Source organism: Podarcis raffonei, chromosome 10 (assembly GCF_027172205.1).
Source record: "Podarcis raffonei isolate rPodRaf1 chromosome 10, rPodRaf1.pri, whole genome shotgun sequence".
Taxonomy (NCBI): Eukaryota; Metazoa; Chordata; class Lepidosauria; order Squamata; family Lacertidae; genus Podarcis; species Podarcis raffonei.
Genome location: NC_070611.1, coordinates 62613607 through 62627569, shown reverse-complemented (window position 1 = coordinate 62627569; position 13963 = coordinate 62613607). Strand labels below are relative to the sequence as shown.

At 48.6% G+C, this 13963-nt stretch overlaps 1 protein-coding gene across 3 annotated transcripts in view; it reads right to left on the bottom strand.

Annotated features, from left to right (window-relative positions):
- Positions 1-2366, bottom strand: part of AEBP2 (AE binding protein 2) — a 33342-nt gene extending 30976 nt beyond the window's left edge. The window contains exon 1 of one of the 3 annotated variants that reach the window (XM_053404695.1): positions 1413-2366. In XM_053404695.1, the coding sequence (XP_053260670.1) occupies positions 1413-2137 (725 nt within the window). In that variant the 5' untranslated portion in view covers positions 2138-2366. The remainder of the gene's footprint in view (positions 1-1412) is intronic. The other 2 variants (XM_053404692.1, XM_053404693.1) reach the window with 2 other exon arrangements.
- Positions 2367-13963: the final 11597 nt, after the last annotated feature.

Here is a 13963-nt window from a genome sequence, read left to right as displayed (position 1 = left end):
AGTTTAACAGCTTATTTTTAATCATGTCAAACTATATACTAATAGACAAGTATCATAAAAAACAACGTACCTACTAAGAAATGCCCAGAATCCCAACAGATTGTAACTATCTGCTGCATACGCTTGTGAGAACACAACCAAGAACCATTGGTCATGCAGAAGCTTGTTGTGCCAATATAAGCATTTCTTACACACATACCCTTTTGTTCAGAAGCACAACTGGGTTTTCATAAGCTGCATAAACCCACTTGTGTTAGTAAATTTTACAAGATATGCTTGTTAGTTACACGGCTGATACACACAATTAGGTGTTTGCTGCTCCCTTAAAGGGCGAGTAAAGGAGAAGAGGAACCAGTGCAAACCATTCCCCACTTCCCAAGCTAAGCTGCCTTTTGAGGACTTTAGAGAGGAGTGTAAAAAAACGTAAAAAGCTCCAGAGCTAAGACAGCCATGTTTGCTAGAACAGGGTGTGGTAAAAAAGGTAGGACCTAAAAAAAAAATGAGGGGAAAGAATACAACAAGATGAGCGTCTAAGGCTCTCTAAACCAACTCCTCCCAAACCAGCAATGGATTATATGGGACCTGGCTTCTAGCCAGATGGGGAAAAGGAGGATTTGTGTAGTAACAAGCCACAACCATCCCAACAAACAGAAAAACCAAAGAAAGTTCCTCTCACTGACAGATGAGGATATGCAATACATAAAGGCCCAGTTGCCCTGGAAGAACAGGAAGAGGCATTTTAGGGTGGATGGAGTCTTGTTGGTGCTACCTTACTATGGGCACACATGAAACCTTTTAATACTTTTGACACACCTGGGGCAGCAAGTAGCAATTCTTTTGCAGGAATTACTCTACATCAGTGTTTCCCAAACTTGGGTCTCCAGCTGTTTTTGGATTACAACTCATGCCTAGCGGGCAGGGGTAGCGGTCAGGGATGATGGGAACTGTAGTCCTAAAACAGCTGGTGGAGACCCAAGTTTGGGAAACACTGCTGTACATGCCTAGGAAGAAAAAGAGGGGGGGTGAAAAGCCCCATCCCTGTCCAAGATGGAGGAGCCATGCTCAGGCCAAGGGCAAGTCCTGCCAAGTGAAGCAGCAGCAGCTTAACTTCTGGAACTTTTGAACCTGGAACAAAGATGGGAGACGATGCAGATTGGAAGGGGGCATTGCAAAAAATGGAGCGGAGTGGGATGGAAGCGAAAAGATGCTGAGGGTTAGCGTTGGGCCGGGGGCGTAATCCGCTTTTAAGGGTCTGCGTGCTGATTTTTAAAGGCTAAATTAACATTTCAAGGGGCTGGGGCACCAACACCCTGCCCCAGCAGTCCCCACTGTGATAACTTGCACCCCAGGGCCCCCTAAACTTGAGAGAGAGAAGAACGGGGGCACCCTCTCCCCCCCCCCCGCCAACAGACCTGTCTTCGGAGTCCATGCGGCTGAGCGGCTCCCCGTCGGAGGAGATCTCGAGGCTGCCCCTCCGGCCGGCCGACGAGGCGCTGCAGGTGCTGCTGCCGCCGCTCCCTCCTCCACCACCACCACCTCCTCCGCTCCCGGTGCTGTAACCTTCGTCTCCTCCGCCCGCGCTGGAGCTGCTGTTGCACCCGCTGCCGCCGCCGCCGCTCGGGCCTCCGCCTCCAGCCGCCGCTCCGGCCGCTGCCGGGCCTCCGCCTCCTCCGCTGCCCCCGGGCCCGTCGCCGCCGCCGCTGCCCGCGCTCCCTCCGCCTCCTGCTCCTCCTCCCGGGCCGGCCTTGGCGTCGGCCTCGCTGCCTCCGGGGCTGAGCGAGCGGGTCTCGTCGCTGCAGCAGCCGCTGGAGGAGGAGGAGGACCCGGCGCTGCTGCCGGCCTCGGCCTCGTCGTCGTCGTCCTCCTCCTCGTCGTCGCCCTCGTCCTCGTCGTCGCCGTCGCCCGCCTGGCTGGCGCTCTGAGGGCTGGGCTCCGACATGCTCTCCGCGCCTTCGCCGCCGCTCAGGAGGGGCTGAGGCGGCGGCAGCAGCAGCGGCGGAGACGGCGACGGCTCGGCCTCCATCTCGGCCGAAGGGAAGGCTTCGCTCTCGGCCTCCTCAGCGCCCGATGAAGAGGGGGGAGGCGGCGGCACCCCCAGCGGGGGAGGCTCCGCCATGTCGCTCAGCTCGGCCGCCATGGCGCGTCGGGAGTCTCGGCGTCGCTCGGCCCTCCGCTCTCCTCTCGCGCCTACGCAGCCCGACGCTCGCTCGCTCGCTCGCTCACTGACGGGACTGACGGACCGACTCACCGGCCAGATGCCGCCGCGGGCGAGGAGGAGGAGGAGGAGGAGGAGGAAGGGAAGTGGGAGGAGCTTCCGCTGCGGTGGTTGTGGCGGCGGCGCCAGGCACGCGCGCGCCCCGCTCGCTACGGCAGCTGCCTGCGGACAAAAGTGCGAAGCGGGCTCCGAGGACGCAACCGCAGGAGGACGGGGTGGGCGGGAGGAGGAGGGGTTGCCGGGCGAAGGGATTGGCTGAGATGGAACTGGGGGTACGGGGGGGGGACCCTTGCTAGTGCCTCTCTTCAGAGTGAGGCTGCGCAGGGAACCGGGTTCAAATCAAAGCTGGATATGGGTATCTGTGTGAGCCCCAGCCTACCTTGCAAGGCAGTTTTTTCCCCCGTTTCATATAATATTTATTTATTTCATGCAATTTAATAACTGGCTCGGTTGTGTTTTTTAAAAAATAAAAAAACTACACACACACACAGACAGACACCTGAAAGGTAACGCTGTAAAATGAGAAATAAATTCATATCTCTTTCCTCTTGGTTGTAATGTATTCGGTCAGGGAGGTTATTGTATGTTTCTTTGGTTGCCAGTCGCTTTGGGTTGCCCTAGGCAAGGTAAAGCAACTAAGAAATTTAATAAATAATAATGGTAATGCTAAAATGGGGGGGGGGGATTCATGCCCCTACTTCAAACCATACAAAAGTTAAAATACTAAGCTTAAGATCGCCTCAATTTTATTTTATTTTAATGCACTTTATTCTTGCAAATGTAACAGGGGTGGTGAAGGAAGAATCATCATAATCTGATATTTGCTATAAAAATAATGCTATTCCAACCGTCTTCACTTGAGTTCCCTGGGAAGAGGGATTGATTGGTTCTAGTGCTCTGAGAGTTTCAGCTTCGGGATGGGGTGTCTCCTAACGGGATGAATGCTCTAGACTCTGAATTTCTTGCAGCAAGTTGGATTAGACAACCCATCCCACTACTCCACAGGGCCAGCCCAAACCATTTCCAACAGGGGGTTCTCCACGCACAACTTGAAGACTTCCAGCAAGGGAAACCCACACGCTCCGGTTAATTGTTGAGCTGCCCTTACTGTAAAGAGGTTCTTCCTACTGTTCAGCTAAAATCTGCTCTGCTTTCACTCAAACCCATTAGATCTCACGCCCATTGGGACAGCAGAGGAAAAGTCTCACCCATTTGGGAGGGCAGCATCTATACATTTGAAGCAGCACCATAACACTTTAAACAAAGAATCATAGGGACTGTAGTTGCTGGGACTTAGGAACGGGGTCAGTGCTGTTGCGCTGAGGGTCCTTCTTGTGGGCTTCCTCTAGGCATCTGCTTGGCCGTTGTGGCTGCAGGATCCTGAAGTACAGTGGTACCTCAGGTTACATACGCTTCAGGTTTCATACGCTTCAGGTTACAGACTCCGCTAACCCAGAAATTGTGCTTCAGGTTAAGAACTTTGCTTCAGGGTGAGAACAGAAATCGTGCTCCAGCGGCGCGGCAGCAGCAGGAGGCCCCATTAGCTAAAAGTGGTGCTTCAGGTTAAGTACAGTTTCAGGTTAAGTACGGACCTCCGGAACGAATTAAGTACTTGACCCGAGGTACCACTATAGAGGGCTTCCATGTGCCTTTGGCCTGACCCAGCCAACAGCACTTTTCCTAGGAAAGGGAGCAGCAGCTGGTGGAGGAGGAGGAGGTTAAGGAAGAAAGTGGAACCACAGGCAATTAATCATTAACATCCTGACAAGAAGAGATTTGGAATGGGAAGGTAATCTCCCTGGAAATACACTTCCATGGGGTTAACTGGAGGCAAGGGAGAAATCATACTTTATTGCTCCCTCTCTCCCACATCCACCAGCAAAAGAGAACAACTTGGGCATCTTAAAACTGTTCTCAGCGAAAGTAAACCTAGCGTAAAGCTTCAAGCTGGGCAATCCGAGTAAGTGCTCAGCTTTCCAAAGCACTTTTCCAGTTTTGAAAGGAAAGGAGCAAATATATGCAGCCCACGATGAAGTCATTCCCGAAAATGAGTTGATGTCGCAAACACATCCATTCTCCAGGACAGCAGAGACATCAGTGGCCCTAAAACCAACCGGCTACCCTCATCTGAGGGGCTGATAGAAAGTGTGCAGCTGCTGTTCTAAAAGCTGGTTTGTGTGTTTCAATACAAACAAGCTAGAAACCGATACTTTGCTTGTACAAACTTCAAGCAGCAGCAGCAGCAGCAGCTGTGGAGCAGAACTAAGCCAGCACAATCTGATTTGAAATAGCTGAGAAGTATGCCATTAGAACTATGAAATTTGAGCACAGGAACATTATCGTGAGCCAGGCCATTGGTCCATCCATCTAGCTCAGTATTGTCTACAACAGAGATGGGGGCGCCAGCTGCCCTCCAGAAGTTGCTGGACTCCAACTCCCATCATCCCTCATGATTGACCATGCTGGCTGAGGCTGATGGGAGTTGGAGTCCATCAACATCTGGAGGGCCATGGGTTTCCCACTAACCTGTAGTAATACACACATATAAATCTGTCACCTTGAGCTAATTACAACCTCTCGCCCTAACCTACCTCACAATATTGTTGTAAATAAAAAATGTGTGAGGGAAGGGATCATGTACAACACCCTCAACAGATAAATGGAATTAATTTTTTAGCTGTAAACTGCCTTGAGTCCCTATCAGGGAAAAAGGTGGGTAACGAACAACAACAGTGAGAATTATCAGGAATTTACGAGAGAGTAAATCCTATTCAATTGATCCTTTTGAATGATGGTGCTGGAGGAGACTCTTGAGCATCCCATGGACTGCAAGAAGATCAAACCTATCCATTCTGAAGGAAATCAGCCCTGAGTGCTCACTGGAAGGACAGATCCTGAAGCTGAGGCTCCAATACTTTGGCCACCTCATGAGAAGAGAAGACTCCCTGGAAAAGACCCTGATGTTGGGAAAGATGGAGGGCACAAGGAGAAGGGGATGATGGAGGATGAGATGGTTGGATAGTGTTCTCGAAGCTACCAGCATGAGTTTGACCAAACTGCGGGAGGCAGTGGAAGACAGAAGTGCCTGGCGTGCTTTGGTTCATGGGGTCACGAAGAGTCAGACACGACTAAACGACTAAACAACAACAAATCCTATTCAACTCAGTAGGAGTGAGTAAAAATGCTTAGGATGGCAGTGTAAGGCTGCACAGTCTTTACCCAATTGCCTGGGAGTAAGCTCCATTGAATACAATGGGACTTACTTGAGAGTGCACAATGTAAGGCTCCATCTACACTAAAGGAATAAGCACTCCACGCATTTCCTAAGAAATGGCCGGCTGCTGAAGCATTGCAATTAAAGAATCTAAGGTGGATTGGTGTCCTTTTCCTTCAGAATTAGGAAGGGCTTCATATGCCAGCTTCACCATTTCCTCCATGGGGTGCAGGCATTTTATTTCCAGTATAAACAGGACTCTGCTTTTGCATCTACACACCCACCACTTGTAACTGTTCTCTGAGATGGGGAGGGGAGGGGGTGAAGGAGAACCGGGACATTCTGGGATCAAATCAGAAACTGGGACTAATTCTGTAATTCCGGGATTGTCCCTGGAAAATCGGGACCCTTGGAGGGATATGTGTCAATAGGCAGGGAGTTCCAAAGTGCAAGTGCTGCAAGACGAGATCAATTTCTAACAAATGTGGAGCAAGTATTACATGGCGCATTAGATAATGTCAGTTCCATAGATCAGAGTGGCTGCGTTGGCACATGCGGGCCAGTGTGGTGTAGTAGTTAAGAGCAGTAGTCTCGTAATCTGGGGAACCGGGTTCGTGTCTCTGCTTCTCCACATGCAGCTGCTGGGTGACCTTGGACTAGTCACACTTCTTTGAAGTCTCTCAGCCTCACTCACCTCACAGAGTGTTTGTTGTGGGGGAGGAAGGGAAAGGAGAATGTTAGCCACTTTGAGACTCCTTAAAGGGAGTGAAAGGCGGGATATCAAATCCAAACTCCTCCTCCTCCTCCTCTTCTTCTTCTTCTTCTTCTTCTTCTTCTTCTTCTTCTTCTAGCGATCCTGCAAGTAAACTGGTCCCAAGTTGTTAAGGGCTTTATATACTGAGAGTCAGACCTTGAAGCAGCACAGGTCTCTGAGCAGAGGCGTTCTATGCTGAAAGGGTCTCAGGTAAATGGAACATATCCTGTCTAGACTGATACTAACGTCTACAGACAACTCTCTTTCCTGTCTCTTGCTGGTGCAACAAATAGGTCATTCTACACCATATCCGTGGAGCCTTCTAGAATATTCTGTGCTGCATGTGGTTCTGCAGCCATTACCCTCTACACGTTAATTGGATCCCGTACAGAGTCTCAGTGGTGTCAGGTTCCCCCCCCCCCCAGCCTGTTGAAATTGGCCCTTGTCAGCAGCCTTGAACTCCCAATGACCTCCATCACAGAAGCTTCGCTCTGTCTACACAGATTACTGTGCAAAACTCATGACGAGTTTGGATTTTATTCAACACGTCGGCCAATGCAGCGGGAGTGCCCCAAGAGCTTAAACCTTGAATATCTGGGAGCTGTTAAGAACAGAACGAAATATTCTGGTAAAGGAGGGAAATGTGGAGTCTGCCTCAGTTACACTGCAACCTTAGCAGATGCACATGCAATCTAGGGAAAGTTCGCAACCGCACAGCACAATAGCGTTTCTGTACAACCATGTTCAATAACACTAAAAAATAGTGAATGCTAATAGCTGCTCTGCGTGAGGGAAGGAGGACAATTGTTAAGGATCTTCTTTCTGAGAAGAGAAAAGGGGGAAAGCGTCAGAGCACATTTTTGTATAACAATGCCAAGATATTTTACAGCACAGTCACTAGACATGCCTGCTCAGGAATAAGCGCCGCTTATTTCAATAGGACTCACTCCCAGCTAAGCGTGTATAAGATTTCATTCTTATTATGCTTTGCTTTCAAAAATAGCAGCTATTCTTCTTTCCATAATTTTGCTCTGACATTGTAAAAGCAATCTTTTTAAAAGTCTTTTACCGCAAATACTCTCTTCAGAATCAAGGGAATTGTTAGCAGGAGCTAAGCCAGGAAGAGCTGCAAAGTAATGAACTCTGAATTTTTCCAGCTGCTCTGCCCCATGCTCTGTCTTTGAGTCTTATTAAACTGCTGATGCTTTCAGGCAGCTGCTCAAGAATCTGCAACTATTTTTTTGGATGGGGATGCCAAGGTACATGCCTAGATGTTCTGCAGCAAGTCTCCACCACCCTGGCAGATTTTGTCCAGGAGGCAGATATTCATGCATGTTCATTCATACATGTATGTTCATATATACATCACACTGAATTGCCCCAACATCCCTGCTGCCTTTCTACCTGAACAATGGCTATTCTCCTCCAGAAAGGTGCTGGTCTCCTTGGTCTGCTGCCTAACTCGTTACCTTGACGCTCCATCAGTAGACCAGTGAGACTTCCTGATGTTCACAGGATATTTTTATTCATTTACTATGTTTGCTGTGAAAGTTCCTGGCATTTTGTGTAGCTGATACTTGTACAAAACGTTTGTATATAGCAATACGAATGAGGATGCTCTGCTTGGTTGTTAATTCTGCTTTAAAGAATGTAGAAATAATAATGATGATGATGATGATGATGATGATGATGAATTATATATTATTTATACGCTGCCCATCTGGGCAGCTTCCCACAAAAGATTAAAAATACATTAAAACATCAGTCTTTAAAAACTTCCCTAAACAGGGCTGCTTTCAAATGTCTTCTAAATGTCAAATAGTTGTTTATTTCCTTGACATTTGATGGGAGGGCGTTCCACAGGGTGGGCACCACCACCGAGAAGGCCCTCTGCTTGGTTCCCTGTAACCTTGCTTCTCGCAGAGAGGGAACCGCCAGCAGACCCTTGGAGCTGGACCTCAGTGTCCGGGTTGAATGATGGGGGTGGAGACACTTCTTCAGTATTCTGTTGGTTATTTGTTGATTTCTCCCATGCCTTTGCCTAGCTGCAAATGTTTCCCTTAGCTTATTTAATTTGCCTATGATTGTATTTTGTGCTTTGACGTGAAAATTGCAGTTTAATTTTCCTTTGCCGATTCTGGGGTCTGTCCAACTTAGGAGACATGTCTTGTCTTCTATTGATACTGCCTTAAGGTCTGTGTGGCCGCCATTACTTTTGAGCTTGAACCTTCATCTGGTTTTATGAGGCCTCAGCGTTCCTTGGGAAACAGAGTTCCTTAATTTAGCCTGCAAAGGTCTGATCTGTGGTATGATTTGGTTATTTGCTGTTTATTTCCGTATTTGGTATTTTGCGTATTTGCTGTTTATTTCAGATGCTTTAAAGCTATGCTGTAAACCGCTGGGAGTTTTGCTTAAATATAAGCAGCATATAAATTGTCCCAGTAAACAGAAATTCAAGTTGCATGATGTCAGAATCTAGTTGGACACTGAGAAGTGGTGGGAGGAACAAGCTGGGGAACCCCCAAGGAAGAAGGCTCAGGGCCTGGGGAGGGACAGCAATGAGTGGTCAGAGGGAGAAGAGGGGGCAGACTCGGGGGAAGGTGTCAGAAGCTGAAGAGGTAACAGGGTTTAGTGAGCTGGGAGCGTCTGTGGCAGAGAGAGGTCCAGAATCAAAGACAGAAGTTGAAGCAGGAGAGGAGGGAGGCCAAAAGGCAGAGATGAGTCAGATGAGGCACGGGTGTCTTCCCCTCCTGCTGCAACAACCTCTCCTCCTCCCTGGTTTCCAAGGACCAGGAGAGGTATGAAGTGGGAGGAAGAAAAGCAGTTGCGTGGCGAGTTCCCGCCCCCCCCGTTGGAAAAGTGACACAATTATTAAGGTTAATGGGCTAAACAAGGCAACAAATTTATTGGTTACAGGTGATGAGCTGTATTGGCTTAGGCATTGGTCCTAACCGACTATATCCGACTTCAGCCTGTCCGCTTGAAGTCCGGGAAGGGTTAACCACCAGTAGGGGGAGTCCTGCTGATGCACATCAACTAGGAACTCCCCCGGGGTCGCCGATAGGGCCCTCACCTCCCCAGGCTTCAGACAGGGCCACGCCCCCAGAATCCTTTATCGGACTACCCTTCAATATGCGGGGTAGGTGATGGCGCTACCTCCCCTCTTCCATCTACAGAACTGTACCAATGCCTAACCACCAACACCAAGAAAGTTGTGACGATTTGCTACAAGGTAGGTGAAAACCAAGTGGCTGGTGCCAGTTTGCCAAGTGGAAAAATTCCTACCAGGCCCCTCAACGGAGACCAACTGCGGTCCATAGCAAGGTCAAGGAACAAAAACCTTATAGGGCGGGAGGGTGGGGAAAGCAGGAACAGCTGGTAGTCGGCAAAGAGGGAGATCCCCAGCCTCGTCCTGCTTTAAATAAGGCAGGCCACACCTCCAGAAGCAGCCGATTGGCTGGCCAGGAGGTGACGCAGCCGGGAATCCCCCCAATCCGCTGCGGTGTGGTGGGGCCATGAAGCCCGCAACTCCACCTCCTCCGAAGGGTGGAAGTGGCTATGTAGTCTCAGATTGCTTGGGAAAGACCTGAGCTGTGAGCTGCTGCCCCCACCATTCCTATGTGTCCAGCCAGTCCATGACACTGGTCTTATTTCTCTGACGCTGTGTTTTGATGTGGTGAGGTTCAGACTCTTCTATCCCAGAACGACAAAGAGCATAGGGTAGAAAGACAGAGAGAGAGAGAAAAGGAAGGAGTGAGGTTTCTTAATAGATTATGATGATTCCTAGTTGCTAAAGTGAAATGAATAACCCTTTAGACTCAAGATGGGCTTAAGAATGAAAGACAAAATACTCCTCCTCCTGTATGGCTGTCAGGATCTGGGCAGTGTGATAAATGGCTTAAGGTGTCTGAGGCAGGGTAAATTGCCCTAAAAATACCCTGTTAGTATGCTTCTTTCTGATAGCTGTTGGATGTTAAAAAAATAATAAATGGTGGCTGGAAAGTGGAGTTTGTCCTAAATCTCCTAGAAATGGCTTCTAAAAATTCATCTTCATTCTGCTGTCCAGAAAGAGGGAAGGGAAAGAGATTAACAGATATTTTCTAGTGGGAGCCTCAGGTCATCAAAACTTCTTGATTAGTCACTGTGGGGAAGGGAGGAGTGAGGTTTTGTTGTCCATATAATGGGTTAACATTTCTGGAAGGAATTTTATGTTATTTTAACTTTAAATTTACAAGGGACAAAAGATGGCAAAGATTTACAGTCAATGAGGCAGCAGTCAATGGAAGTATTGTAGCTTGCTTGAACATGCCCAACTCTACCCTTCCCCAGAACAGACTGCAATCCTTATTGCAAAAGCCGGATTGTGGGGCTATTCCATAACACCTTTCTAGAAGTGTTTTCTCCCCCTGAAGAACTGCTCACCACATAAACACCACACATTTAAAACCACATGCCCTGTCCCAAGAATCCTGGGAACTATAATTTACCCACCACAGAGCTACAATTCCCAGCACCTTTAGCAAACTACACATCTTGTTTGTTGCCTCGGCTAGGAACAGAGGAAGCTGCCTTAGACTGAGACAGACCATTGGTCCAACTAGCTCAGTACTGTCCACACTGATTGGCAGCAACTCTCGGGGTTTCAGACTAGAGAGTTTTTCCTGGACTTACCTGGAGATGGGAGCTTCTGCATGCAAGGCCCTGCCCCAATAGCAAAATGTCATGGGCCAGCCCTATCTCAACAAAGTAAAGGTAAAGGGACCCCTGACCATTAGGTCCAGTCGCGGCCGACTCTGGGATACAGCTTCCGGGTCATGTGGCCAGCATGACTAAGCCGCTTCTGGTGAACCAGAGCAGTGCACGGAAACGCCGTTTACCTTCCCGCCGGAGTGGTACCTATTTATCTACTTGCACTTTGCCGTGGTTTCGAACTGCTAGGTTGGCAGGAGCTGGGACCGAGCAACGGGAGCTCACCCCGTCGCGGGGATTCGAACCGCCGACCTTCTGATCGGCAAGTCCTAGGCTCTGTGGTTTAACCCACAGCACCACCCGTGTCCCTATCTCAACAAACCTTGCCATAAAAAAACCTGGGCAGATACATGTCCTCTTAAAAAAAAACACCCCAAAATGTTCAAAAATGGGTCAAAGGAGCTCAGGAAGAAATCCCTTTTCCCGCTTTCCCAGCCCTCCTTCCAAAACGGTTATTTCTGAGCAGTGACAAAACACAACCTCTTTTGTCAGCTGCTTGCGTTCCTGGCTGACAGTCCTCTGGGGTTCCATTGTGCCGCCTCCTCAGGCTGTTGTTGGAGCAGCTCCTGGGAGCCAATCTCCATTCCTATGCAAGGTGCCATCCTGTCAATCACCAGCTTTCATTTCTCAAACTCCTGGACAATAGCAAACAGCGGGAGGACAAAAAGCTGTTGGGGAGGGAGGAGGAGAAGGGGGGCGGAAGCAGAGCGCTGGAAGGAAGCAGCTGCAATTGCTGTTGAAAACCAACCTCCGTCCTTACGGCCCTTTCAGCTTCGATTTCTTCAACGGAGCAACTCCTCTCCCCCTCACTTCCAAAACTCCAGCCGCCCCATCACTTCGCCACCTTTGGTTCTGGTGTTGCTAATCTCCCCGGTGTCCCAAACTGGAAATGAGCTGGAAACGGACCTCTCCTGTGCAACGGGTCACCAGCAGACCGTAACTTGCAAATAAAACTTTCTGGAAAGCAGCTTTCCAAGGACTGCTAAGACAAGCCAGAGATTAATACGTGTAAAAAGTCATGGGGTAGCAAATTTAGAGCAACGGAGGCTCTAAATCCAGCTCAATTTCCTCCTAGCCTAAGGAGTGTGCACGCAGGAAATTAAACAAGCCTGGTTAGGTCCAGGAGTGGGGAATAAGGGGCCTTCAACTTGTACATATGAAAGGCTGGGTTTTTGCATCTTTCAGAGAAGGCAGCTGAGCTCTGCAGTTCCTGCCAGAGGTGACAAGGTTTAATATGGCACTGTGGGGCAGCCTTCTCTTGCCCACTCGTCTGTGGCTCAAATAGGGGATTCCTTTCCAACCTAAAGTATCTTATCCCCCACCCCCAGTGCAATCCAATACATGGCTACAGGAGGGTGAGATCCACTGAATTCAAGGGGGAGGGGGCTTACTCCCAGGTAAGTGGATAGAAGAGTGCAGGCCCCTTATTTTCCTTTTTCTGTACATGAAGCAGCATTCCCCCCCCCCGCATAGCTGTCAACTTTTCCCTTTTCTTGCGAGGAATCCTATTCGGAATAAGGGAATTTCGCTTAAAAAACAGGAAACGTTGACAGCTATGCCCCGCCCCCCGTGGCTTCTGTAAAGACACACCTTTTTGCTCAGGATTTGCTTGCCCCCTAAGATGACACCTTTTCTTTATTTAAGTCCCCATTAAGATGTTTTATGGTATGCCTTTATACATCTGTTTTACTGGCTTTATCCATTTTAAAAAGGACACCATTTATAGTTCTCATGTTGTACACAGGGCTTTTTTTTCTTCTCCAGCTGGAGCTATCAGGTGGGCTCCATTGCCATTCGAAAAGAACAAGGGAGAAGTTCATGGTGAGCTCCAGCACCTCTTTTTCTATAAAAATGGCACTGGTTGCACACCAGTTTTAAAAAATTAAAATTTTAAGAGGCATAAGATAAAGGGACCCCTGACCATTGGGTCCAGTTGTGACTGACTCTGGGGTTGCGGTGCTCATCTCGCTTTATTGGCTGAGGGAGCCGGCGTACAGCTTCCAGGTCATGTGGCCAGCATGACTAAGCCGCTTCTGGCGAACCAGAGCAGCGCATGGAAATGCCGTTTCCCTTCCCGCCGGAGTGGTACCTATTTATCTACTTGCAGTTTGATGTGCTTTCGAACTGCTAGGTTGGCAGGAGCAGGGACCGAGCAACGGGAGCTCACCCTGTCGCGGGGATTTGAACCACCGACTGTGGTTTAACCCACAGCCTTAAATAAGAAACACTGTGTTTGGTTTGTCTTCTTTTCCGAATACTTTTAAAACAAGGTGGTCTCAATATCTTGTGAAACAGGCTTTGCAGGAGAAATGCTTCCTACATCTACTGTTTATATAGTGCCACCAAGCAGTGCTAGCTTTTGATAGACAGAAAACATCCAGATCTTGCTGGAGAACTGAGTAGGGAAGTTGTGGCCTTCCAGACATTGCGGAATTTCATCTCCCATCAGCCCCAGCCAGCAAGGCCAGTGGTCAGGGATGATGGGAGCTGTAGTCTATCATCACCATCCAGAGGGCCACAGGTTCTGTTATGGATTGGTTGGACCACATGGAATGGTGGGAGGAACCTGCTGGGGAGCCTTAGAGAGATGATTACAGACTGGTTTCAGTATTGAGAAATTTAAATTAGATGAAAAAAGGGCTTTTCCAGCAAAAACTCCAGATTGGGACCCGAGGTATTAAATTCAAAATGCAAAACTCTCTCCAAGGCATACAGACTTCTCCTTGACTGGGAGTGGTAACAAGATTTTGGATCTGTCATAACATTGTCCCAATGGGAAAATCTCTGGAAGAACAATTGGAAATTTACTACCTCTTTTGCCATCAGGGAGAATTTCCTTAAAATGCAACACTGATGTTACCTAACTCCTCAGAAACTAGCCAAAAAAAGATGTTATGAATCTCCATTAACTTCAAACCAGAGGCATACTTATTGGGTATTATTGATACAGACTTTTCTAATAAATTTAAGGATATTTTTCTTTATGCAATGGTGGCAGCGGGGGTTCTTATAGCCAAAATGTGGAAAAGTG